This window comes from Taudactylus pleione, unplaced genomic scaffold, assembly GCF_031769625.1.
Source record: "Taudactylus pleione unplaced genomic scaffold, aTauple2 ptg000497l, whole genome shotgun sequence".
NCBI classification, from domain to species: Eukaryota; Metazoa; Chordata; class Amphibia; order Anura; family Myobatrachidae; genus Taudactylus; species Taudactylus pleione.
Genome location: NW_028284899.1, coordinates 621,094 through 648,625, shown reverse-complemented (window position 1 = coordinate 648,625; position 27,532 = coordinate 621,094). Strand labels below are relative to the sequence as shown.

General features: G+C 47.8%; 1 protein-coding gene across 1 annotated transcript; it reads right to left on the bottom strand.

The window, feature by feature from the left end:
* Positions 1 to 1,104: 1,104 nt before the first annotated feature.
* LOC148501863 (matrix metalloproteinase-9-like) lies at positions 1,105 to 25,976 on the bottom strand. Its single transcript, XM_088449814.1, has 9 exons — positions 25,931 to 25,976; positions 14,180 to 14,209; positions 13,926 to 14,090; positions 12,576 to 12,740; positions 9,487 to 9,651; positions 8,236 to 8,346; positions 7,853 to 7,901; positions 4,583 to 4,666; positions 1,105 to 1,589 (listed from the first exon to the last, which is right to left on the bottom strand). Exons 1-8 carry the CDS (start codon positions 25,974 to 25,976, stop codon positions 4,588 to 4,590), a joined length of 810 nt encoding a protein of 269 aa, XP_088305940.1. The 3' UTR covers positions 1,105 to 1,589; positions 4,583 to 4,587.
* Positions 25,977 to 27,532: the final 1,556 nt, after the last annotated feature.

Below are 27,532 nucleotides of genomic sequence, written 5' to 3'. Positions count from 1 at the left end.
TAAAAACAAAGCTGCCCAGTATTCGATGGCTACATGCAAAAGCAATCCGTATTTTCCCTGCATGTAAATAACAAATACATTTGCATCTCTTGCATTGCCACATGGGGCCATATTCCATTAGCTGTGAGAAGTCCCGTACTTTTCGCATGCCGGACTTTTCACTGACATCGCAGGTTTTCCATGCGAAAAAGTATCCCCCTATTCAATAAAAAATCGGCCAAAACGGGACCCGGCGAATTCGGACCTGGCAAAGTCCTGTCAGATTTGGGTAAATCAGCCTGACACCCCCCAAAAAATGCACTGACATTGGGGATCACTATGGATACCCCCGAATAGCTCTGCTGAAGGTATTTGGGGTATTTAAATGCTCTCATTAGCTGCTAATTAGCATCTTTGCAGAAGTGGTGAAGAATAGCATTTAGCAGGTATTTTTGCAGTAAGTAAGTAGTCCCAGCAAATTTGGGGTACCTGAAAATGGGGGCTAGCATATTTTAAAGTTGCTGAAGTGAAGTTTTCAAAAACGTAAAAAAAATCCACCTGCTGCAAACACCTGCAATCTTAACACCTGGGGCATACTTGGGGCCCCCCTGGAGCCTATTTCGTCAGCTTTTAAGTTTGTCCTCCAACTTTTGGTATGTTTCGCCCCCAAAATTAAAGTACTTTTTTGGGGTGTTCAGTATTTTAAAAAAAAATTATTTTTTTTTCCCGCAGTTTACCTTTGGGGGATTGTCCAAAGGGTGCCGAGCGGTTTCCGGACGTTTGCACCCCAAAACCCCAATTCTGCACTTTTTTTCGGCACCTATTCATAGGCGAATCTTTTTCGCCGGGTCCATTGCATTGACTTTCCACACCGGCGAAAAGTCTTTGGAATTGAATACGGGGAAAAAAAGTTTTCGCATGGCGAAAGGATGTCACCGGCGATACTTTTCTGCAACAAACGGACTTTTCGCACCTAATTGAATATGCCCCATGGTTTGTTCCAGGAGCAAATTGCTCCTTGATTGATTTTGTTTTTAAATTTGCTAGTAAGGCCGCACAAGGCCCTCAGTGACGCGTTCATGAATTTGGTTTTTACATACATCGTACATGCTGTACAATCCTGCTGGGTCCGAGCAGCACTACTCTTTCTAGTAGTTAGTGTGATCTAGGAGAGGTCATCTGCATTTACCCGCCTGTATTGATTTTAAATGTTGTTTGCCCTTGGCAGCCATTTGAGAACATCAGACATATGAGATCACCCAGTATCCCAGTGTGGAGCTTATACTGTGATGATTACACTCTATAAAAAAAAATTCAGTTGCATTTAAACTGTCATTTACATAGAGTAACATTCTGCAAAGGTAACCGAGCAGGTGTATAGAAGTGTAGAGCGGTACTGAAATGGCAATGTTTAGAGAACAGAGAGCGGTTTTTACCAAGTGCTTTATCACGGTATGCTGCATAATGGTAACTGGTCCTTTTCAGGCTGTAAAATAGAATACGTTGGTTCCTGACATCGCAGTAAGGGTCTGTCTTGCCGGTGTCAGGAGGGGAAGATGAACACAGCAGAGAAACAGGTTACAGGTGTGTTATCTGCCGAGGAGATACAGCTGCAAAATAATAAAATAATAATAACATTAGAGTAGAATGAGCTGTATTTTGTAGGATTTCAAGACCTTTCTCTTCAGCCATCGGGGGACATAGGGGCTGATTCAGAGATGGATGCTATTTCGATTACGCAGTTGGCTGTCGGTTGTGGATCTTTGCATGTGCAGGAGCCACACTGTGCAAGTACAGATCTGAGGATGCAATCTCACACTGCCACAAAAGCCTCAGCATGATTGACATGCTGCTGGCATTAGGGGGGTGGCGACAGGTAGAGTTTCTGCAAATGGGGGCTTGTGGGCCCCTTTTTTCAGTTGTCCTGCAACCTGTGGCTCGGGCAGTGCGATTTAACCGGACCTAAGGGTTACTCGGATGTCCGATGTTCATGCGGTTGGTCAGATGCTGCATCTTTCGACGCAGCAGTGGACCTGAGAATCCGGCAGCGGGCATCTGCGTCTTTGTGCTAATGCTTCCATCTCTGATCTGGCCCATAGTTTGACTATTACCGTCACATCAGAAATAAAGGAACTCCATGAGCTTTCCTCATGGAAACGGGAATATAGGCTGTGTTATATACTATAGGTCCTTTGTCTCAACAGCCAGGGCAGTGATTTATAACCTATTCCACTATCACATGAGGTATGTTGCTTCACATATACTGTTCCTGTTTTATAGTAGTAATAACTATAACACACAGACCAGCCACGTGTACATTATGTGAATGTGTTTTCATTTATGCCTAATGGAAGAGAACTGCATTCCTTAGCTTATACATAACACTTCCTATGGGAGATATATGGCATCCCTGCTTGATATGTCTCTATTGTATATCTGTCGATAACACAATGTTGATATGAAAGTGTTGTAAATGTCACATCCCAGTACTCTAGAAGTGCAGTGTATAATGGTAACGCAATTTCATAACGCTTTTATCTTGTTACTGCAATCACCGGTGCTCCGTGGTTTAATTTGTCTTCAAAATGTTTCCTTTATCATTTACGGAGGATGGGGAAGGGGGTGATTTGACTGTATTCCTGCACATAAATAACACATTCAGCTGAGCCGCTCCCCCTGCCAGTGGATGTAACATTGCATGAGGGGTTAATACTGAAGTGGGTAACAGTTCATGTCACACAGCATTGTGTTCTCCACTAGAGATGGGGTGGGGCTGGAGGGTTCCATACAAAAGGTCAATAACCAGAAGGTTGATTTGATAAAAGGCTGTCATGGAAATGGTTGACATATTGTTTTCTTTATAGTTAGGGTTAAGGCACCAAGGGGAGGGTTAGAGTGTAGATTAGGGGTATAAAAAAAAAAATGTGACCATTTGCAAGTCGACCTTTTTCCATGTCGACCAAATTAGTGTTGACCTTTTTATTGTCGACCTTCTGTATCACGCCCGGGGCTGGACTCTTGATAACACAGAAGGAAGATCTGATGTCCATATTAATGGATCATGTGACCAGAGAAGTAAGCTCCTCTGTCCGTAATCGGTATCATGCATGCATACATGATTACTTTTCGTTCAAACTTATGTGGACACCCATTGTAATTTAGTGTTTTGGGCCATTTTAGCCACCCCCATTGTTAATGGTTGCAAAATGTCAAGCATGCACCCATGCAATCCACAGTCAGACATTTAGAAGGGGGCTGAACGAAAAGCTCTGTGACTCATCGTAGAACTGTCATAAGATACTGCCTTTCCCACAGATCAGTTCATCAAATTCCTTCCCTGGTCAACCAAAATTGCTGGTGTTGCAATGTCTCCTTGTCCTGCATTGTTATGTACTGTTGTTAACGCATTTGTTTACGTAAGGCACTGCAGAACCCTTTAGGCACCACATAAATAATAAAGGATAATAATAATAATCTGAGGCTTGTGTGAGACTGCCAGGCGTTTCATGGATTTGGATTTCCATGGCCGAGCAAACAGGAATTGTTCATGTGTATGTTACATCCAGAGGAGGTTTGGAACTTGGTAGTGAGTGTTGTAACCACATACGTGCAATTCTTATGCACTTCAGCACCGAGTGCCCCACATGGATGGAGTTCCCTAGTGCATACGGATTGACCAGTCTGTCTATGCGATCATACGGAAATCTTCTGTCTCATGGGCGTGTAGGCAGGGATGGGTTTGGGATCCCGGAGTTCAAAATCCTGACACCGGCATCCCGACAGGGTTAGGCTACCAACACCTGACGATCAGTATCCTAACCCTCCCTGGTGCCTAAACCTAACCATCTCCTCCCTGCACCCCAATGGCGCATACACACGGTCAGATCTGTCAAACGATGAACTACGAACGATTTGAACGATTTCATGAACTCTGAACGATTTTTGCCTGTATTAAAATGAATGAAAATCTGAGTGCAAACATATCAGATGTCAGATATCGTTATCTTACAAGTGGGAACGTGCATCATTCATCTGACAAACATGTCAGATTTTAAAATCATTGTACAGATCTGAAGGAAAATCTTACCGTGTGTATGCACCATAAGCCTAACCCTCCCCCTAGTACCTAACCCCTCTACTTACCTTCGGGATTCCGGAGTCAGCATTCTGCCCGCCGGAATCCCATGTGGCGGGATATTGAACATATCCCCGTAGGCCAACTTCCATGCTTGATTGCAGCATGTGGACGAGAGGGAATGCCTGCATTAGTCCAATCTTTGTAGCCAGCATGGGGCTGGTGTAATTATAGCAATACTAACGATGATGGCTGTGGCTGTAATAACAGTGGGCGGGATTGGCCTCCACATGCAGCCGCACGGTGTTTAAGTATACAAGGGAGGAGTCTCTCATTTGCATGAACCAGTAAACAGGCTGCCTTGGCCGTACAGAGAAGTGGGCCCGTGTCTAACAACGTTGCTGCTGGGCGGGGCCATTACTGGGAGTGGGAGGAGCTAGTCACGTGCTTGACAAATGTGAAGAAAACATCAGGTAGATACTTACTTTTGTAGAGGTATTTATGCTAATTATTAGGACAGTCTCTTACCTCTCTCAGATATGTGTTGTTTCTTTAGCATCTATATTTTCATAAATAGACTCTGGTCCATCCTTGTCTCCTGTGTCTTTCCCTGGAAGCCAACAACAGTGCTATTATCCAGCTGTATATATCTATACACATGTAGTCCAGCACGTACAGCCTTATTACCAAAACGGGCATGGGGCATTCCCTGCTGTGCTCTCTCTTTCCCTGCACTTTGGAAAGATCACAGTGTGCACTGTACTAAAGGCTTCCTATGACACTCAATGATACTTAATGTGAGCTGTTATTTTGTCTTGGTTTCAAATGTAAAAAAAAAAAAAAAAAAAAAAATGGAGATAATTGGAAAAACCCTTTTGTGCACAAGACTTTAGTGTGGTGTAATATATATCGCAGAGGTTCCCAAACTCTGCCATTACAGTCCATGTTTTAAAGCTATCCATGCTTGAGCGCAGGTGACTTAATTAGTACCTCAGTCAATATCATTTAACCATCTGAACTCAGGCATGGAGATCCTTACAACCTGGACTGTAATGGCGGAGTTTGGGAACCTCTGGTAACTTGTATACCTTCTACTATGGAAAGTTCCTTTGTAGACCGACTTTATACCAATTTGTCCTTGACCATTAACAAAAATAAAACTGGAGCTTGAATGTCTTGCCCAGTCACCAGAAGACTGGCAATTGAAAGAAGATAGGTGTTGAAATACAGATGTCTATCTTCATCCCTGAAGCCGGAGTGCCGAAGGACGCTGGACCGATCGAGGTGAGTTGCAACAATGTTTAAGTAGGTTTAACGTGACAAAATAATATCCACATGAAGGGCAAGACCCAAGATTTGCCAGCAGAATATTGCCCTGAGCATCACATGGATTGCCTTCTTCCCATAGTGCATCCTAGTGACCTCTCTTTCCCAGGTAAAAATTACGCACACTCACCCGACACTCCGCATTATGTAAAAGAAAATGTGATTCATCAGACCAGGCCACCTTCTTCCATTGCTCCATGGTCCAGTTCTGGCGCACACGTGCCCATTTTAGGTGCTATTAGCAGTGGCCAGGGGTCAGCATGGACACTCTGACTGGTCTGGAGCTATGTAGCAAGCCAGCATTAATTTAATTTGTGCTACAGTTGCTCTTCTGTGGGATAGGACCAGACCAACTAGCCTTTACACTCCAGAAGCATCAATGAGCCTTGGAAACCCATGACCTTGTTACCGGTTCACTGGTTGTCCTTCCTTGGGCCACTTTTGGTAGGTAGTCACCACGGCATACCAGGAACACCTCACAAGATTTGCTGTTTTGAAGATGCTCTAACCCAGTTGTCTAGCCATCGCAATTTGGCCCTTGACAAATTTGGTCAGATCCTTACGCTTGCCTATTTTTTCTGCTTCCAACACAACTTCAGGAACTGTGTTCACTTGCTGCCTAATATATCCCACCCCTTGGATTAGATGTATTAAACGCTGAAGCGGTATCCGTGCACGTTATGTCCCCTTCGCCCCTGTCATTATCGGCGCTGCTATCTATAAGATAGCACCGATAGCCTGGGCAATGTATGAATGTTCAGTTCGCCTGACCGTTCCGCCAGCTGCAGCTATCGATATTGCAGCTGTCGTTGCCCTATCACCACAGCAGGGACAGCGCTCCAGGTCAGCACATGGGATCTTGCGATACTTGCAAGATCCTGTGCATGCTCAGTGGAGCGAGAGACAGCGCATCAGCACTTGACTGATACTCTGTGTGCTCAGCTGGGGATCGCCGGAGGGGTCGTTAGTGCTTCCTGCTTCGCCTCGGTAAAGAGGCGAAGCAGGAGGCGTTATAGAGGTACGATAAGTGTGGGTATAATACGTCCCCCCCCCCCCCCCCCCCCCTTGACAGATGCCAGTTTAGCGAGATAATCAATGTTATTCACTTCTCCTCTAAGTAGTTTTAATTTTATGGCTGATGGGTGTATATATAGAACAATAGTAATAATAACATTCTATCACTATGTATGTTTATTTAGCATTTGGAATGTCTTGGTAAATGACACTAGGGCGAAATTAAATTATCCATGGTAATCTCTTAAATTACAGAAGTTTGACTCAAACTTACCGCACCTATGCTCGCTCCCGCTTGTTGTGCTATCCAATTATAAAATGCTTATTCTGGCTAGTAATACCTGTGTTAAGTGTGGGAAAATCACCCTGTACCCCCAAAAAATGCCAACTAACATTGGATGACTGTCTATGTATTTAGGGCTCTTAAAAGGCGTCAAATGTCTGATTTTTGCACTTTTTAAAAACAGTAACAAAATTATAGAATACAAGTGTTTTTCAGCAATTTAAAGGCTGTAGATGATTTTGGGCTTCATAAAAATATCCGTATGGTAATTTTTTTTTTTTAAATTTAAGCCACCTAAAAATTTGTCAAAAACACCTGTAACTGCCAGCTGCAAGCTTAAAAGACTAATACAGCCCCACGCCCCATATACCTGTTTCACGTAATTTCTCCCATTATTCTGCTTTTTTTAATCAAGTCCCGACAAATTTATCTTAAAATAGGCATTTTTCCATACTTTTCACCTGCTCATAGACTGCAAACAAAATTCTGTGTTAATTCCTACGGAGAGTAAATGCGGCTTAACACGTTCGTCTAAATCAGTGGTTTTCAAATTTAGTCCTCAGGACCCCACACAGGTCACGTTTTGCAGGTCACCCAGCAGCTGCACAGGTGTAGTCATTACTCACTGACATGTTTTTAAAGATTCACAGGTGAAGCTAATTATTTCACTTGTGACTGTGAGGAGATTGGAAAACATGCACTGTTTGGGATCCTGAAGACTGAAGCTGGCCACACACTAGACCAACTTACATCCAACCAGCCAACTTGTTGATTGGTTGGAATAAAAATCAGTAATTTGCTCCTAAATGCCAGAAAACAGATGAAAATGGACGTCAGACAAGTTTAATTGTTTGATCTAAACAATTTGTTCAAACAACAGTTTTTGTCCATTTTCCGGTGTTTGGGAGCAAATTGCTGATTGTCATTTGCTTTCATACCTTACCAGATTTTCATTCCAACAAATCAACAAGTTGGCTGGTTGGATGTAAGTTGGTCTAGTGTGTGGCCAGCTTGAGTTTGAGAACCTGTGGTCTAATTGAATAGCAAAAAAAAAATTGAGCCTGGCCACATAAACAAGTTAATGCAGGTAACTGAATTCAGGCCAAGGAGTATGCTTTCTCTTTCTCTATATATAAGAAGGTGTATCTCATGGTGTGGACAAAGCTATGTTATCTTGATCAAATATACCTGTTCTTCTGTACCACCAAAGACGATTCTTAACACCTGTAAAGAAAAAAAAACGTGGTTATAAGGCCACTACTGTTGAAAATTGACAAAATAATATATTTCATAATGACATTGTTATTGCTTTTTGTCTAGTTTCTTGCTAATACTCCAATCTAGTCATTGAAGAGATCATTCTCGAAAAAGAAATGGGCAGCATTTGGCACATAGTTTTCAGAACGACACTTTTCCCATAACCCTCAGAAAGCCAGAGGCTGGGGGGAGGAGGTGTACCACGGAGGCTCAGGCAGACCTGCTACTCACTATCCCCTGACTTGTACATCCCAACCGCTGCACATGCCTCCATCTTTGTACAGAGCAGCGGAAAACTCACCTCTCCATTGAACCCACATGCAGCATCCAGTAATGCACACACATAGCAGGCCGGATCCGAGGCACAGTATCAAGACGAGCTGGAATTTGGAATTCCTCGAGGGGGTAGAGGCTGATAAAGAAAGGTGATATGTCACTCTCTGATGGGGTGATTACCAAACATCAGCACTATGGAATCACTAGAACTTTTTTAAACTAAATAAAGTAACAATGACGTTGTACCTTTTTCCTTAGCACACATGAAGTACAATGGGTTCTTTTTCATATTGGTAAAATGGGTGTAGTAGGTATTACCGCTGGCCGAATGGTTCAAATCCCGACAGCGGAAGCCCGGCAGAGGTGAAGAATCCGATCGCTAATTAAGGTTAATATCGCTAACCTAATTCTCCCCCCCAACCCTAACCCTCTCTTAGGAGTGCCTAACCCTAACCTCCCCCCCAAGTGCCTAACTCTAACCCCCCCCAAAGTGCCTAAACCTAACCCCCCCCTTCCCCGCAGCCTTCACCTAAGTCTCCTGAGGGGGGTGGCTAACCCTAACCTGCCCCCAGGGGTGCCTAGCCCTAACCCCCCTTCCCCTAACCTAACCCTCCTGGGGGGCTGCCTAACCCTAAGTCCCCCCCGGGAGCCCCTAACCTAACCCCCGCCCGCGCGGCTGTTCGCACCCGGCTTACCTTCGTTCGGTATGCCGGGCGTCGGGCTCCCGGCATAGGTCTAATGACAGGCGTTGGGATTTCGACGCCTGTCATTAGTACTTTGCCTGTATTAGACAGTCGGGAAGCCGGTGGTCAGTATTTAGACTGTCGGCTTCCTGACTTCATCCAGGTAAAATATATATACAAGTAGATAGAGAGACATTTTGGCCAAGTAGTCCTAGGGGTTTAGGACATACCTACTTTTTTTTTAGCTTTTCCTCCAGGCAATTCTAGAGGGGAGGTGTCCCAGCGATAGGACCATCACACCACCTCCCTCCCAAGCCTGCTACTTGCCTGCCACACACCTCATACTGAAGGGGTCGGACAAATGGTTGGCTGGTATGATTTGTAGCTATATATCTGGATATAATCATGCCCTGTTCAACAGGCTAGAATTAGTCCCATATGTCTATCATAATATATTTAGTTTATTTGGATACGTAGTTGGATGTCATATCTGCCATTAGAAATTGTGGGGCCCAGTACAAATGAAGCAGACAACCCATCCAATGGGCATCCTCCGCAGGTGACACTCCTCAGTTGTGCAGTGAATTCCATACCTGGTGCAGGACAGGGAATCCAGTGTCCATCTCTGTCATAGTTTGGAGTGATTGAGCACCACAGCTGTTCATCGGCTCTCCCTTCATTAGTACATGAATTGTATGTTTTGTCCTTGAAAATGAAGGGGAACGTACACTCTGCCATCCCAGGTCTTCCCTCAGCATCTAAAAGCAAAGAACACAGTCACTAACACAGTGCATGCAACACAACACAAACATACTTAGACATTCCGAAATTCCTTAAGGCTAGACCAGTGCAATTTGGCCTCAGACAGAGACGGAATCCCATCACTGGAGGAGTGGACCGAATAGGCCTCATTCATAGTGTTTGTTGTTAAAAAGGGAAAAACAAGAAGTATCCGCATTTGTGGACTGACAGCCATAAACCTTGTACAATAGCCATTACCCAAAATTGAGGATATATTTGGTACTCCACAAAAATTGATTTGACACAAGATTATTTACAAACAGAAGATACATCAAAAACATATTTATTAATCAATACACACAAGGGTTTATTTCAATACAATCCCCTTCTCAGAATAACATCAGCTCCAACTATTTACCTGAGAACAATGGTTAATTTGACTGCATATGCAGCAATGGTTAGATAGCTGGTATCCCATGTTATGCACTATTTGTACTGTAAGAGCCAAATGTAATAGTCCATGATTTGCGGGAGCCGACACGATTTGAGCGAAATAGTAACTAGCTTTAAAGCGGCAATTGCTTTAAAGGCAAAATAGAACTGGTTTTGCCTTCAAAGTAATTGCCACTTTAAAACTAGTTAGTCTATTAAATTTGGCGCTGTCTTCTGACTATTTCTTGTTTTGTTTGAACTCTCTCTGTTTATGTGCTTTGTAAGTCACTTATGGTGGCATATAAATGAAGGATAATAATAATGAGTGTTGCAAAAATATCTGGCCCCCAATGTAAAATGAATGAGTAAAAGTGGCCTGCAGTCCACAAGATGAAGTCCAGTTACTCTGAGAAGATGATTGATGTCTTCGGGACACACTTTGGAAGAAATGGATTGCAACAATTTGTGTCAGAAGAGTTACAAAAGGGCTGTTTATCCAAAAAGGGCATTTTTTTTACCATATTACAAGACATACCACCACTGGCCAACCACCGGCAGTGCTGTTCCATATCAGTTCCTAGAGATCACATTGAGTTATTAAACTTGAAGTATGCACGAGAGCTTGTGGTAAACAATTAAAAAATAAAATATATATATATATATATAATATATATATATATAACACTAGACGTGTTTGTGTGGATCAAGGTGTGCTGGCTCCTGATTATTGGACAGAAAAAGGTAGTTGTGTAGATGACATCCACGGTGGGACCTCATTTATATATGGTTGATGTTGGAAACAGTGCATGATAGAGGTACAGTACAATGTAGACCAGGGGTGCCAGCTGGCTGCAGTGGAACTATACATCCCAGCATGCCCTGCCAGTTTTAGCAAGCCCTAATAGCAAAACTGTGGCAGTGCATGCTGGGATGTGTAGTTCCACTGCAGCTGGATGGCCCGAGTTTGACACCACTAATGTAGACCAAATCTTTAATGCCCTAAGGAAGGAAGCTGCAAGGCCAAAGCCTGGATCACTTCCAGAACAAGATGCAATGACATGGACACGTTGCCTTTCTCCCAACAGGGAGACGCCAGTGATTCCACAGAGGACTACAGATACTGTAACAGATACTGGTGAGGCTTTGGAGTCTGCAGGAGAAGTTAAATTAGGTGAGCCTTGTCAGTCTGGGTTCCACAGGTGTTATCCATAGAGGTACTAAAGGCCCCCCTTATGACTAGATTTGTACATTCTGTGTTTCCATTATTGTTATTTTAGGAGTGTAACATTTTTGGTACTGAATTGCTGCTTCTGGTGGATGTACACACTCTGGTGTGTGGGGGCCATGTACTAAGCCATGGAGAGAGATAAAGTACCAACAAATCAGCACCTGTCATTTTCAAACACAGGGGTCTATGTACTAAGCCTTGGGTGGAGACAAAGTGGACGGAGATAGAGTACTAGCCAATTAGCTCCTAACTGCCATGTCACAGTCTGAGTTTGAAAAATGACCGTTAGGAGCTGATGGGTTGGGACTTTATCTCTCTCCAAGGCTTAGTACATCTGCCCCTAATTTAAGGCATCTAAGTAAAAGCAATGTATTAAGTAAGAGCGGGGCTATTTTTCTGGAAAAATAGGTTCAGGAACTGTGAGTGGAGCTACTGGGGGTGGAGCTATAGAAAAACGTGTGTGTGTGTGTATATATATATATATATATATATATATGTATATATTATATATACATATATATAGTATTAAAAAAAGAAGGCACTCAAAAGGGACTTTAGAATTTAACTTCTTTTATGGAAAATACATTTTGGTCCAGGATATTACATCATAGGGCCTGATTCACTACCATACGCAACTGCGAATGCAATAGCGATTACGCACGCAGTTCAACTGCGATAGTATGCTAATCCATTGTGATCGCTATGCCACCGCAGCATAACATAAGGACGCCCACTTTACTTACCACACATCTGTAATGTATAGGAAGACTGCGAAGCCATCGGTACAATCAAGTAACATCGCCGCCTCACACACACTTGCATCATCCCTGACCTTACTCAGAAAGTGCTAACAGCCACGCACGCTATCAGGCCTCAGGCTGCGTATACCATTGCAGTGGATAATTTATGCACGCCCCTGTAATGGCGTTGAAACACACTGGCACACCTGCGTTTGCCTGACCCATCTCCCTCCCCAACTCCACCCACAAATGGCACTTCCTGTCAATGACTTTGCGAGGGGTCTGCGTAGTCACTGCGATCGCAGTCTTGACCGCAATGGCTAGTTTGCGCATGCGCAGTATGCAACAATCGATTGCTTGCGTAATCGCAGTTCCGTATGGTAGTGGATCAGGCCCATACTGTAGTTAATGAGAGGTTCAGGAACTGAGTTCCTGCTGAATATGAGCACTGAGTAAAACTTATTTAAGTGTGTACACCAAAAAAAAAAAAGACACCCAGCCAAAGGCAACCTCCTCTTAATTTGTGCAGTGGATTCCATACCTGGTGCGGGGCAGACAATCCAGTGTCCATCTTGATCATAGTTTGGGGTGGTTGCGCACCACAGCTGTCCATCGGCTCTCCCTTCTTTAGTGCAGGAGTTGTACAACGTGGCCTCAAAGATGAAGGGGAACGTGCAATGTGCAATCACAGGATTTCCCTCAGCACCTAGAAATAAATAGCCTCAGACTGTGACTTGGGGGCTCACACAAATACAAGGTGCATACGAGACAACACATATGTAACACAAATGTTCCCTAGAGAATAATGGACATCTTATTTTTCAGTCACCGAATTTCCCATTTCATCTGCAGGTGCCCACATTTTCAGAGTGCACACTGTGCAGCTTTGTTACCGCATCCGCATGATGAGGGGGAAGGGTGTGGCATGTTGATATTCAAATAGTGGACATAGCCGTTATGTTGACATGACATGTCGACATGCACAATATCAAAATGGTCATTATGTTGACTATTTCAACCCTAATCCTAAACCTACTTCTAGCTCTAAAATGTACTGTCAATATGCACACTGTCGACATAACAGCCATGTCGATTTTCTGACCATGACAACAGTGTGCATATCGACATATCACATGTCGACATAACGTCCAAGTCGACATTCTGAATTTCGAAATGAAGAACATGTCAACATTCTGACTGGATACCGGGAAGAATGTTTTAAATTGCCAGACTGCGGTCAATTTGGCCTCCAGGTCGTGCTTGGTATGTAATGGCCCGCGATTTGGAGTCGCCACCCTGTCGGCGATGTGCGGGAATTTTAAGGCCACACACCAAAAAAAAAATGGTAATACACCACTGTCAATTAGACATAAGACTATTCTACTCTGCATTAACTATTTAACTAATCGAAGACATTATCTGATTGTTTCTATTTGAAAAGTCCTGACGGGTGGTTTACATGGACATTTGGGTAGGGCTCAGTACAGTATGCTAAATAAGACCTCTTTACCACTGCCGCTAAAACCCGGGTTATTGCTGTGTCAACCCGGGTTGCAGATCAGTGGGAAAAGCTTCTAGGAAAACATCCTGGGTTGACTACCCTGGTATTTCTTCCGGGGTCTCGAGCAGGGTTTTACGTGGTTTTAGGCCCAGGTAAGGCTCAGTGGAAACAGGTATCCTGTTCACAGCATATGGAGAGCAGCATTTCCTGGCTCTTGGGGATGATGTAATCTCCAAGCGACGGCAGAGGTAAGCCCTGGCAATATCCTAGGTTCAGCCTGCGGTGTAAGCGGGGTTCAAGCCACTGTGACACGGCCTGAAACCCACGTTCAGTGTCCCGGGCTGGCCCGGGATTTTTTTGGGAAAAGAGGTATTACAATAGCTCAGTTACCCAATATGGTGCAGAACTCCCACTGCAAATCCCGGTCATAATCCGGAGTCTTGGAGCACCAATACGCACGATCCATCCGAGAGTTGGGTATACAAGAGTCAAAAGAGCGGCTACCATAGGAGAACGGAAATACACAATGTGGAGAAGTTACATTCATACTCGGCCCTGAAAAAAAAAAAGAAGATATTTAGTGGCAAAAACAAACAAACACCTTAATCTGTGACCTGTATGAGGCTGTGTAAATATCGGCTCACCTACTGATGGTCTCACAATTGCCACTTCCACTGGAATTAGAAAGTAAAAAAAATTCAAGTTAGTTTATGATTATGTAACTAGTACAGACAAACATTATAAGGGGAAGTAGTAGGAATGGCAATGGTAAGAAATAGGGCTAGGCACTAGGGGGAGAGGGTTAGGCTCCGGGGGGGAAGGGTTAGGGTTAGGCTGCATGAGGTAAGGGTTAAGCTGAGGAAGGGGAAGGTTAGGCTCCGGGGGATTGGTATTAAATACCGCCACCCGCATGGTTCGATTCCCGGCAGCGGCAGCCCGACATCAGCAGAGTATCCGAGCAGCGGAAGCCCGACATCGCTGGAAATCCCGATCGTGGATAGGTATCTACTAACCTAACCCCCCTAACCCTCCTTAGGGGTGCCTAACCCTAACTTCCCCCCCAAGTGCCTAACCCTAACCACCCCCTTCCCCGCTGCCTAAACCTAAGTCCCCCGGGGGGTTGCCTAAGCCTAAGTCCCCCCCGGGGGTGCCTAACCCTAACCCTCCCTCCCCCTAGCCTAACCCTAACCCTCCCGGGGGGGTGCCTAACCCTAAGTCCCCCCCGGTAGCCCTAAACCTAACCCTCCCCCCCCCGCGGCTGTCCGCTCGCGGCGTCCGGCATCACTACGATCGGGATGCCAGGCGCCGGTCTCCCGGCGTCGGGGAGATGCGGGCGTCTACATCTAGACGCCCGGCATTTCACCCTTGCTGGGATATGACAGCCAGGAAGCCGGTATTTAGGCAGTCGGCTTCCCGATTGCATACCGGCTCCGGTGGGGGGTTAGGTTTAGACTGTGGGAGGAGAGGGTTAGGGTTAGGCTCCGGGAGGGAGGGGTTAGGGATTAGGTTTTTTATTAAGTGTGTCTCTACTGGGGGGGCTACAAGGGGGGATTACTACTGGGGGCACTTGAAGGGGGGATTACTACTGGGGACACTTGAAGGGGGGATTACTACTGGGGACACTTGAAGGGGGGATTACTACTGGGGACACTTGAAGGGGGGATTACTACTGGGGACACTTGAAGGGGGGATTACTACTGGGGGTACTTGAAGGGGGGATTACTACTGGGGGCACTAGAAGGGGGGATTACTACAGGGGCACTAGAAGGGGGGGTTACTACAGGGGGCACTAGAAGGGAGGATTACTACAGGGGGCACTAGAAGGGGGGATTACTACAGGGGGCACTAGAAGGGAGAATTACTACAGGGGGCACTAGAAGGGGGATTACTACAGGGGGCACTAGAAGGGAGGATTACTACTGGGGGCACTTGAAGGGGGGATTACTACTGGGGGTACTAGAAGGGAGGATTACTACTGGGGGTACTAGAAGGGAGGATTACTACTGGGGCACTTGAAGGGGGGATTACTACTGGGGGGGACTACTACTGGGGGCACTACATGGGGGGGAACCTCCACTGGGGGCACAACAATGGGGGGACTACTACAAGGGGGGACCACTAGGGGCACTACAAGAGGGGGGATTACTACTAGGGGCACTACAAGGGGGGACCACTACTGTTGGCACTGCATGGGGGGGACTACTACTGGGGGCACTGCATAGGAGGACTACTACTGGGGGCACTATATAAGCTTACTAATGGGGGAACAAGGGGCACTGCACAGGGGGGACCACTACCGCGGGCACTGCATAGGGGGGGCACCAAAAAACCTACTCGCTTACCAAAAAATTTGGGCTAGGGCCGGCCCTGCGTGTACTGCTACATCTGAGAGGCGCGTCATAAACCTGACTTACATCCAAATGTAAACGAGCCCCAAAGCTGTTAGTAAGATCTATTTGTTAATGAAAACACACTGATACTTTTCAGAAAATGCATGTAGCCATAGGGATCATTGTGCCTTATAACCAATGCAGGGAAATTATACTAATGATCCCATTTGAATGTATATATTTTAATATAAAACAGTTTCATAATGGGGGTAAGGTGCAATCAGGGAGATTGCTAGACTCTTCAGGGATACAGGGAGATTGTTACTATTTCAGGGAGACTCCCTAACAATCAGGAAGAGTTGTCAAGTATGAAACATTATAAAGTTAGTGGCAGCCAATAATTAAGACTTGCTCGGTTTCTTCCAAGTTCTTTTTTCCCGGTACCCTGATCTAATTCAGAATAACAGACCAATGTACTACTAGTGCATTACAGATCTCTATAGCATTTTGAGTTATGGGGGTGATTTCAAGGTGGACGCTATTAGCATTACTGCTGCGTATTTGGACTTAGCGAAAATATGGTAATGTCGCAGGAGGCATCTGAAGAAAGAAAGATGTTTCCTGCCATCATTGCTGATCCTAATGCTGCTTCTGAAGGCGCAGCATGTGGTCACCTTCGCAGCAAATGCCCATTTAAGTGGAAGCTTACTCAGACTGGCCACCGGAACTATTTTGCCAAGGCCAGGAAAGCTGTGTAGGAAGACGTAGATCCTGGCCTCGGCACACCTACAAAACAGGGGCACAACGACCCCGTTTTGTAAAATGGACCCCATGGCAGCCCTCTCTCCTCCCCCAAATTGCTGCAGCTTGTCAAACAGGCTGCGGTTTAGGGGGACTGCGACTGCCGACACAGTCAGTGATTGGCACATGTGCAGTAAAGATCATAAGCATGTGCCAATCATTACACATCAAAGTTGTATGTAATGATTTTACGTGCAATGGCCCTATGAACAGGGAGTATATAACTAATGTAGCACAAGACTTAGGGGTATATTCAATTGGCTGCGACGTTTTGCGAGGAAAAAACCTTGCGCCCCTCGCGGCCAATTTCGAAATCCCGCGGATATGCGCACTCCCGATACCCGCGGGATTCAATTAAAAAAACAGTGGGCGTGGGGTTTTCATCACTGAAAACCACGCGCCGCGTAAATGTAAAAAAATAAATAAAAAAGTCACTTACCTGTCCGGGTCTCCGCGGCTCACGGCGGCCTCCCCTCTCTCTTCTTACTGGAGAGGGGGCTGCTGGGAGTCCCGGGGGCTGATGGGAGGAGCAAGGGCTGCTGTGAGATGTAGTTCTCCCAGCGCCCATTCCGGGGGGCCACACACACCGCACCGGGGTCACACACACACTCATACACACACAGTCACTCATACACACTTACATACAGCACACACACTGACATATTCACCGCTGCCTTCCTACAGATATAAGTACCCTGATAGCGCTGATTGAAGATAAACCCAATTTTTTGGTCGGGATACATAAATAGAATATCCCTAGGTATAAAATGGTATCACTTAATTCATATTTATACATAACATTTAAAGAAAACAAGATCATAAAATATCACAGGATATGCCACGGAGGGAACAAGGGCTCCATACAATGGTTTCTCACCAAAAGAAGGTGCTGCGGTGGGCAAGTGTTAAATTAGCAAAAGGTCCCAGGCCTTAAAGACTCGGCACCACCGCAGATGGCTTGTAAGGTCCAACAACGTGGATAAAATCCCAAAACGTGTCCCTCCTAGTCACCTTCTTTTTTGTACCATTGAAGCTGCAAGATTGTTTTTGCGCACTAAACCATAACTTACTTTTTGGAAAACCATACTTACCGCTGCAGCAGAAGAGCCGGCTCCCGACGCTGGATGCAGAAGAAGATGAGAAGACAGCACTTTGGAAGGTGAGTAATTAAGGACTAATTAAGCTAATTGGATACTTCCAATTGCTTAATTAGTCCTTTGGGGAGGAGGGGGGGGTGTCAGAGCAAGTACACGTGATTTTTCCTAAGAACATTGATTTCTGGAAAAATCACGCTTGCTCAGGAGGTGCGCAAAAAAAACCTCCCGGCGCGTGTTTTTAAAAAAAACACGCACCTAATAGAATAGCAAAAAACCCGCACCTGCAGGAAAATACCTCGCAGGTGCGGGTTTTTTGCTTTTCTCACAGCCTATTGAATATGCCCCTTAGTATGGAAAAAGCTACTGTCATTCAAACCAAGTAATAATAATTATTATACTTTCATTTTATGGTGCCACAAGGGGTCCGCAGCCCCTTACAGAGTACATAAACAGAAACAGTATGACCAAAACATGAAAAAGTGACTTACAGTACAGAACATTGTAGGACAAGGACCTGGTATCAACATTGCTGCATCAGTAGTCATAATACTCAAATAAGCAGTAAGGCGGCATAATCCAATGGACAGGTGCTGTTGTAGGCAGTGGGGAGGAGATGATGGTATAAGTGAGGGGAGAGGGCCCTGCTCGTGAGAACTTCCGGGTCTATATACTAAGCCTTGGATGGAGATAAAGTCAGCCCCTAACTGCCATGTCACAGGCTTTGTTTGAAAAATGACAGGAGCTGGTTGGTTGGTACTTTCTCCGCTCACTTTACCTCCATACAAGGCTTAGTAAATAGACCCACTAGTTACTAAGCCTTGGATGGAGATAATATGAGATATGGTAAGAACTTACCCTTGTTATCTCTATTTCTACGAAGTCCATAGGGTTCCACAGGATACCTTGGGGGTATAGGTGTGACGTCAGTCGCAGGGCACCAAAGAGTTAAGCTTTCAGCCTCCCAGGATGCACTAGGTCCCCCTCCTATACCCCGCCCCCGGGCCAAGGCACCTCAGTTAGTTACCAAGCCATAGGCCGGAGGAGGAGAAGGAAGAGAGAGAACAAAGATCTGGACACATACAAGAATCACATTCTCACCAGAGGGAGACGGAAAACCGGTGACCAGAGCAAAGCCCATCTGCAGCACAGGTGCGACAGGGCGGGAGTCCTGTGGAACCCTATGGACTTCGTAGAAATAGAGATAACAAGGGTAAGTTCTTACCATATCTCATATTTTCTACTTCAGGGTCCATAGGGTATCCACAGGATACCTTGGGGATGTCCCAAAGCAGTATCCTTTAAGGGTGGGGACGCTCCTGTGCAGAAAGGAGAATCCGCCGCCCGAAGGAAGCATCCTGAGAGGCGAAGGTGTCAAACCTGTAATACCTCACGAAGGTATGGACAGAAGACCACGTAGCAGCCTTGCAGATCTGAACTGCCGAGGCACCACATCGAGCTGCCCACGAAGGACCCACAGACTTAGTGAAATGAGCCTTCAGAGAAGGAGGGACCGGTAGGCCTTCATGAAGATAAGCTTCAGAAATAGCCATACGGATCCAGGCTGCCAAAGTTTGCTTTGAAGCAGGCCAACCCTTTTTACGGAAGCCATAGAGGACAAACAAAGCGTCCGACTTCCTAAACGAAGAAGTGCGGTCAACATAAGTCCTTAAGGCCCGCACAAAATCCAAAGAGGCCTCACCCACGGAAAGACCCGGTGAGTTAAAGGCCGGAACAACTATTTCCTCGTTAACATGAAACTGGGAAACAACTTTGGGAAGAAACTCGGGCCGAGTGCGGAGCACTGCCCTGTTCCCATGAAAAACCAAGAAAGGGGGTCTATAAGAAAGAGCCCCTAACTCAGAAACACGTCTGGCCGAAGCAATGGCCAGAAGGAAAACAGTCTTAGCTGTTAGCCATTTAATATCCACTGAGCCCAGTGGTTCAAACGGCGGTCCTTGGAGAGCCCTCAGGACCACAGCCAAATCCCAAGGCGCCACAGGTGGAACAAAGGGCGGCTGAATACGGAGAACACCTTGCATAAAGGTGCGCACATCCGGGATTGTAGCAATCCTACGGTGAAACCAGACAGATAGGGCCGAAACCTGTACCTTCAAAGAAGCAAGGCGAAGCCCATGATCTAGTCCCGCTTGCAGGAAGGCGAGAATCCGAGACAGACGAAACTCCCGCGGTGCATAACCTCTCGGTCGACACCACTGGAAGAACGTATGCCACACGCGATGGTATATCCTCGCGGAAGACGGTTTCCGAGCTCGTAACATGGTACGCACCACAGAGCTGGAAAACCCCCGGGACCTCAGCATGGCCGTCTCAACAGCCACGCCGTCAAAGACAGCCGAGTCAGGTCCGGGTGAAGGCAAGGACCCTGAGACAGAAGGTCCGGTTGTAGCGGCAACCGCAGAGGACTGTCCACGGACAGACCCTGAAGGTCTGAGAACCAGTGCCGTCTGGGCCACGCGGGAGCTATCAACAGGAGCGTCCCTCCTTCCTGTTTGAATTTCCGGATTACCCGTGGAAGAAGGGAGACCGGAGGGAACAGGTATGCGAACCGGAACGTCCACCGGACGGACAGAGCATCCACCAGAGACGCCCCTTCGTCTCTTGTGCGAGACCCGTACACCGGCAACTTGTTGTTGTGCCGGGACGCCATGAGGTCGATTTCTGGAAGACCCCACCTGTCCACCAGTAGTTGAAAAACGTCCGGGTGCAGGGACCATTCCCCTGGATGAACGTCCTGGCGACTTAGAAAGTCCGCCTCCCAATTTAGCACTCCCGGGATGAAGACCGCTGATATGGCCGGAAGATTGCGCTCCGCCCAAACCAGGATCCGAGAGACCTCTACGAGAGCCGCCCGACTGCGAGTTCCTCCTTGCCTGTTTATGTAGGCCACGGTGGTAGCGTTGTCCGACTGGACCTGCACCGGGTGACCCTGGAGAAACCGCTGTGCCTGCAGGAGAGCATTGAAGACCGCACGGAGTTCCAAGATATTTATTGGAAGCTCCGCTTCTGTTGGCGTCCACCTGCCCTGGAACAAGTGTGGACCCGAAACTGCTCCCCAGCCCCGAAGACTGGCGTCCGTTGTCAACAGGACCCAATTTGGAACCCAGAACGGACGTCCCTTGTTGAGGTGGGTCGTCTTTAACCACCACGCAAAGGACAGGCGAACCTCCGGGGTGAGCACAATCGTCTGGAACTTCAGAGACTGAGGCAGCCCGTTCCACTTGGACAGGATCAGGTGCTGCAGAGGTCTGGAGTGAAACTGGGCGTATTCCACCATGTCGAACACCAACACCATGGAGCCCAGTAACCTCATCGCCGAGTGTAAGGACACCCGGCGGCTGTGCAGACAACTGCGCAACCTTGACTGTAAAGCAGAGATCTTGTCCTCCGTCACGAAGATCCTTTGCTGTCCCGAGTCCAATAAGGCTCCAAGATGCAGAATCCTCCGAGATGGGATTAGAGTGGACTTCTGCCAGTTGATTAGCCAGCCGTGCCGTTGCAGCAGTGCAATGGTCAGGTCCAAGAACAGGAGCTCTGGAGATCCTGCCACCAATAACAGGTCGTCCAAGTACGGCAACATGCGGACTCCTTGCAGCCGCAGAGAAGCAGCCATGACCGCCATCACCTTGGTGAAAACACGTGGTGCTGTCGCCAGGCCAAAAGGTAACGCCCGAAACTGGAAGTGGTCGCTGCGGATTGCAAACCGAAGGAACTCTTGATGGCGCAAAAGAATAGGGACATGCAGGTAAGCGTCCTGTATGTCCAATGACACCATGTAGTCCCCAGGTTCCAGAATGATGGACCGTAGGGTCTCCATCCGAAACTTCGGGACCCGCAAAGACTTGTTGAGTGCTTTGAGGTTGACAATCGGACGATATGACCCATTGGGTTTCTGTACCAAAAATAGATTTGAATAGAAACCCTGGCCCCTCTGGGAGAATGGAACAGGCACTATAACTCCAGCCTGGAGCATAGTGTGCAATACCTTCCGCAGCTCCGTAGCCTTGTTCCGGTCTGATGGTAGACCCGTGGTGAAGAATCGAGCCGGGGGTCTGTGCCGGAAGGAGAGGGCGTACCCGTGGGAGACCACCTCCAAAACCCAAGTGTCTGTCGTAGTGAACGACCAACACCGGGAGAACTGCAGCAGGCGGCCTCCCACCCTGGGATCCCCCAAAGGGAGGCCCGGACCGTCAGGCCGCAGGCTTGTCATCTGGCTTGGGGGCCGGACGTCTGGTACTCCATGCCTGTTTCCGGGGCTTGACCGATTTCTTAGGGCCAGCCTGTCGAGGAAACGACTGTGGTTTGGGCCTGCCCTGGGCCCTAGATGACCGAAAGGACGATGGTCCAGAACCAGAAGGAGCAGCGGCCGACGGGAGACAAGCAGATTTGGCTGCCGCCAGCGTGGCCACAATCTTATCCAGATCCGGACCGAAGAGAACTTCTCCGGTAAACGGCAACGCTTCCAGACCTTTCTTGGAATCTGCGTCCGCCTTCCAGGATCGCAGCCACAAGATGCGACGAGCAGCTACCGCTGCTGAAGAAATTCTAGACACCAGAGTACTAATGTCTAGAGCCGCCTCGTTGATGTAGGTGGCCGAATCACGGAGATTGCCAATCAACTCCGCCTGTTCGGCCGGACAGTCGGATTCAAAAGAAGCCTCTAATGAATCCGCCCAGCGTTCCATCGCTCTGGCAACCCAGCAAATGGCCATAGCCGGCCGTGCTGCCCCCCCTGCAAGGGAATAAGCGGACTTCAGGCAGATTTCTACCTTGCGGTCCGTAGCATCCTTAAGGGAGGACATGGATGGCATCGGCAATGTGGCACTACGGACAAGACGGGTCACGTGAGAATCCACCTGTGGAGGGGATTCCCACTTAGCAAAATAATTATCCGCGAACGGATAAGCCACCGCCAGGCGTCTCTGCGGCTGGTATCTTTTGCCAGGTTGTTTCCACGCCTCCTCTAAATGGTCCACCAACTGACCCGAAAGAGGAAAGACTGTGGCATCGCCCTTCACATCTTTGAAAAAGGCATACTTAGATTTAGCCGCTGGGGGAACTTCGTCCTCAATCACCAAGGCTGTGCGGACCGCCCGAATAAGTCCAGGAATATATACTTTGGACTTAGGATCAGCGTCCTTAGTATGGAGAGGTTCCTGATCGTAAGAATCCAGAATCTCCCCATCATCAGACGTCCCTTCGTCATCCTCATAAGGAGCGGACAGAGACGCCACCGGCCTTTTATGAGGCCGCATCACAGACTCCCCTTGCAACACATCCGACAAGTGCTGCACAGAACTCGTCAGGGAGTTAACCCACGCTGGCTCCTGAGAACCCGGGAGCGGGGAAATAGGGAGACTGTGGGGTACCACCAATTGTCGTGGGAACCCCTGCATGGGTGACGACACCACAGACTGCTGGGACAAACCCATCGGAGTAAACGCGGGCTGCGGAGCTAACTGGCCCACTAAAGCTGTTAACGCCTGAGCGAAACAAGCCCAGGGCGGCTCCTGTACCGGTGCTGTAACTGTAATAGGCAGCGCCATGGACAAACACTGCCGGCAAAGGCCCTCCGCGCTACCCTCCCCCTCCGCTAACGGTACTTTGCACGTGGTACACTGTAGCCGGAGGGGAAAATCACTTTCAGACATGATGGCACCACGTATGTGACCTCTCTCACCAATTAAGTATTAAATAGGCGAGAGACCACCCTGCAGCACCGCACCGCACCGCACCGCAAGGGCTTTAGCAGAAAGAACAGGGACAGTAATAAAGCTGACAGTTTTGAGAAGATAAAGTTACAGTCAGCAGCGCTAGCACAGTCACATACAATGCAGAGAAATAACAATTCCTGCACTAACAGCGCTGATCACTCAACTACACAGACACAGGGCCTGGTAGGACACAGCGCTGCATACACAGACCTGAGCCACAGCGGAGGAGAGGTATGCGGGGGGACCCAGACCACGATGCTTCCTTCCAGGCTTCCAGCAGCGTTCACCATGCGTTGCAGAGAAGATGGCCGCCGAGGAGCAGAGAGAAGCTGGCCTGGGGGAGGAGCGCTGACACAGGACCAGTCAGCACAGTGCAGAGAGGGCTGTGTGCAGCGGGGGAGGCGCCGGCTGTGAGACAGGGAAGGCGCGCTCCCCTGGCATGCATTTAACCCCTGGGACGCCGCAGCGCTACCACTCTGCTGCGGTCCGCTGTCGCAGGGGGTAGTGGAAAGCGCAGGTTCAGTACCTGGCTCCACGCTGCAGCCAGTCCCCAGGGAGCCCCCTGCCTGGGGACTTAGGACCATGTGACCAGCGGGGACCCACCGCGGGACCCCGCTGCTTACCTTTGTCCCCCTTGGATCCGGCCATGGTCCGGAACATCTGGGGTCACCGCTAGCTGTGACCCCAGATGCTCACCAGCATCTCCGGATCGGTACCGGCGTTCTGGTACCGGCGGGGGTGTAGGGAAGACAGCATGGACGTCAGGACTGACTGTCCATGCTGTACATCCAGATGTGCAGCCACAGCTGCACTGAAGAAAGCTTCAGGGGCTCTTCTAGCCCCCACTCCGACAGGTGCACCCGACGCCGGCCGGGCACCAAACTAAACTGGGGTGCCTTGGCCCGGGGGCGGGGTATAGGAGGGGGACCTAGTGCATCCTGGGAGGCTGAAAGCTTAACTCTTTGGTGCCCTGCGACTGACGTCACACCTATACCCCCAAGGTATCCTGTGGATACCCTATGGACCCTGAAGTAGAAACAGTACCAACCAAACAGCGCCTGTCATTTTTCAAACACGGCCCGTGACATGGCAGTTAGGAGCTGATTGGCTGGTACATTATCTCTGTTCACTTTATCTCCATCCAAGGCTTAGTAAATAGACCCCTCAAAATGTAAAGTAATGGCAGAGTATTTGCTGTGCAGGCCGGAACACTATTTTCAGACATTTAATTTAGTTTTTTAAACTGTACTATAAAATTGCCAGTTGCTATGGACAAAATGTTCTGCATACTTAGAACAGTGGCCCTCATTCAGAGCCGCACGCTCTGAATGAGGGCCGGGCTCCATTTTCATGGAGCGTCCTCCTGGACGCTCGTATAGCTGTGGGTCACCACCCACAGGCTATACGAGCGTGCATTGCGATGGTCGCGATGGTCGAATTTGCGAGCCGGAGCCTGCGGTTGAGGTTTTCAACCGCAAGCTCCGGAGTGATTTTGGCTCTATCAGAGCCAAAATCACTCCCACTGACATCACTAGTGATGTCAGTGGGCCGGCTTTTGACGGGAGGCGTTCCCGTGGGAACGCCCCCGTCAGGGAGGCACGCCCCTGGCACGCCCACCAAAGGGGGCGTGCTGTCAATCAACATTGACAGCACGCCCCCTTTGATCGGACACAACGAGCGAAGGACTCTCCTTCGCTCGTCGCGTCTGGCGCATGCGCACGACGGAGCTCCCTCCGTCGTGCGCATGCTCAGTCCATAACATCGACCCACTTGCGAGCGGACAGCCGCTCGCGAGTGGGTCTGAATCAGGCCCAGTGTTCATAAATGACCCACACAGTCTAGAACACTGAATGATAAGTGTTATCATCCTGCACACTACAGGACTCACAAACAATGGGATCTGAGTCATTGTGAGGTGGATATCCTCTCTGACTTCACAATTCACATTACCTAAAAACCCTCCAAAATTACACAGAAATCCATTTGTTTATAACAAATGCGAAAGCCTTATGTTTAGCTCACCAAAGTCGTTTGGATAAATAACCATGTATTGGAACGTATGTGACAGCCTGCTTAAAACTGAGTCCTAGAATTCCGGCCTATAAATTCCCAGTATAGAATTTACCAGGTTGCTTTGCAATTTATTAAACTTGTATTCTTGGAAATACAGTTTTGTGAAAACATGTTGGATTGGTAACGCTACATTAACCCCTTGACAATTACTGTAGGTGTAAGAACAGCGGCACCCAGGAGATGCCCTGTGCAATGTCACCTCCAGTACCAAATAACTATACATATACTATGGTCGGGGTTGCTACATACATCCCTGCCTGCCCACCTCTCCACCAAATGACCCATGTGTTTAAACTAGTGTTATTTAAGCTGGTTGGTTAGTCAGTGCAGCGACACAGACAGGTACAAACACAGGAACTTACGGATCAGAGCAAGCAAGAACCTCCTTACAAACATCATGGTATTCATCATAGATAGTTCTTTCTGAGTGGAGCTAAACTATCTAATATCCTTATGAGGTCGGAAACCGGCCCTTACATACACTTGTCACTTTACAGCCAATCCAGACCCTGCCATTATTCTACACACTTATCACAGGAAAGCAGAAGGAAGTATTATACGCATAAAGGATAGAGTGGTTGCTGTGTATAATATATATATACACACACACACACACACACACGTATCATTCCACAAAAGGGGTCAGCAATCAAGTGTTAGGTGCTCTTGTGGGGAGAAAGTAGTAGTAGAAAGTATAAGGAGAAGCACAGGAGGGAAGAGGGCCCTGCTCGTGAGAGCTTCCATTCCAATCATGTTGACATTTCATCAGTGTCGACTTGATGAATGTCGACTTAACATACCAAACCCATATGTATATGTAATGTTTAGATCTTTCCCATTCATTCCACCTTCAAAGCCTATCTGACATGCCCCTTAAGGGCTCCTCAGTTATCCCCACATGCTATCAGACCGCTATTCATGCCCCTGCAATGCCCAACCAAGTAATTGGCAGTGAAGAAAAAGTGAGATCAGCGGGCCTCTGCTGCAGTCAGAGATGTATTGGGCATACTCACCTCAGTTCCCGCTAATTCTCACCAGCCACACAAGAGTCCAATCCTCTGCTCCTGTAACTAATCCCAGCGCTGCCAGCACATATATATTGGTGTTTCTATCTATCTATCTATACAGTATACATATATCACAATAAAAAAAACTTTATTAGTAAAATCTTAGTGGCAGAAGGAGCATACCTTTTACTTAGGCACTGCAGGACACCCCATCCGGAAACGGTATACAGTCATGAAGCCAGTGGTCGAAATGCAGACCGCCGGCTTCCCGACAGCGTAATCCAGGCAAGGTAATTAATATAGACGTCGAAATACCAACGCCTATGTTAATCCCGAACATCGACCCCCGCCATCCCAATTGTCCGCAATGGGTAAGTAGAATACTTATCCCGAGGATGGGGGGCAGGGGCGTAGCTATAATGGGTGCAGGGTGTGCGGGGAACACGGGCCCCTGGGTCCACGGGGACCCCGCACCGCACACCCTGCACCCATAATATTACTTACCTCTCCGGAGTCCCACGTCGGCGCGGGGGTCCGGCGCTGTAAAACGACTGGAAAATGGCCGTGGCGGCAATTTTCCCGTCGTTTGCGCATGCGCAGTACACGGAAAATGGCCACCGCGTCCACCATTTACCCGGTGACCTGTGCATTCATTATAGACTCTGGGCACACTCTAGTGCCCAGAGTCTATAACTCCGGCGCTGGCCGCGCACAGCTCAGTGTAGCCTGCAAGTGGGGCCTGTACCTGAGGGCTGATTCTGTGTAGCCAGCAAGTGGGGCCTGTACCTGAGGGCTGTATAATAAACATATTCTGTGTAGCCAGCAAGTGGGGCCTGTATCTGAGGGCTGTATAATAAATATATTCTGTGTAGCCTGCAAGTGGGGCCTGTATCTGAGGGCTGTATAATAAATATATTCTGTGTAGCCAGCAAGTGGGGCCTGTATCTGAGGGCTGTA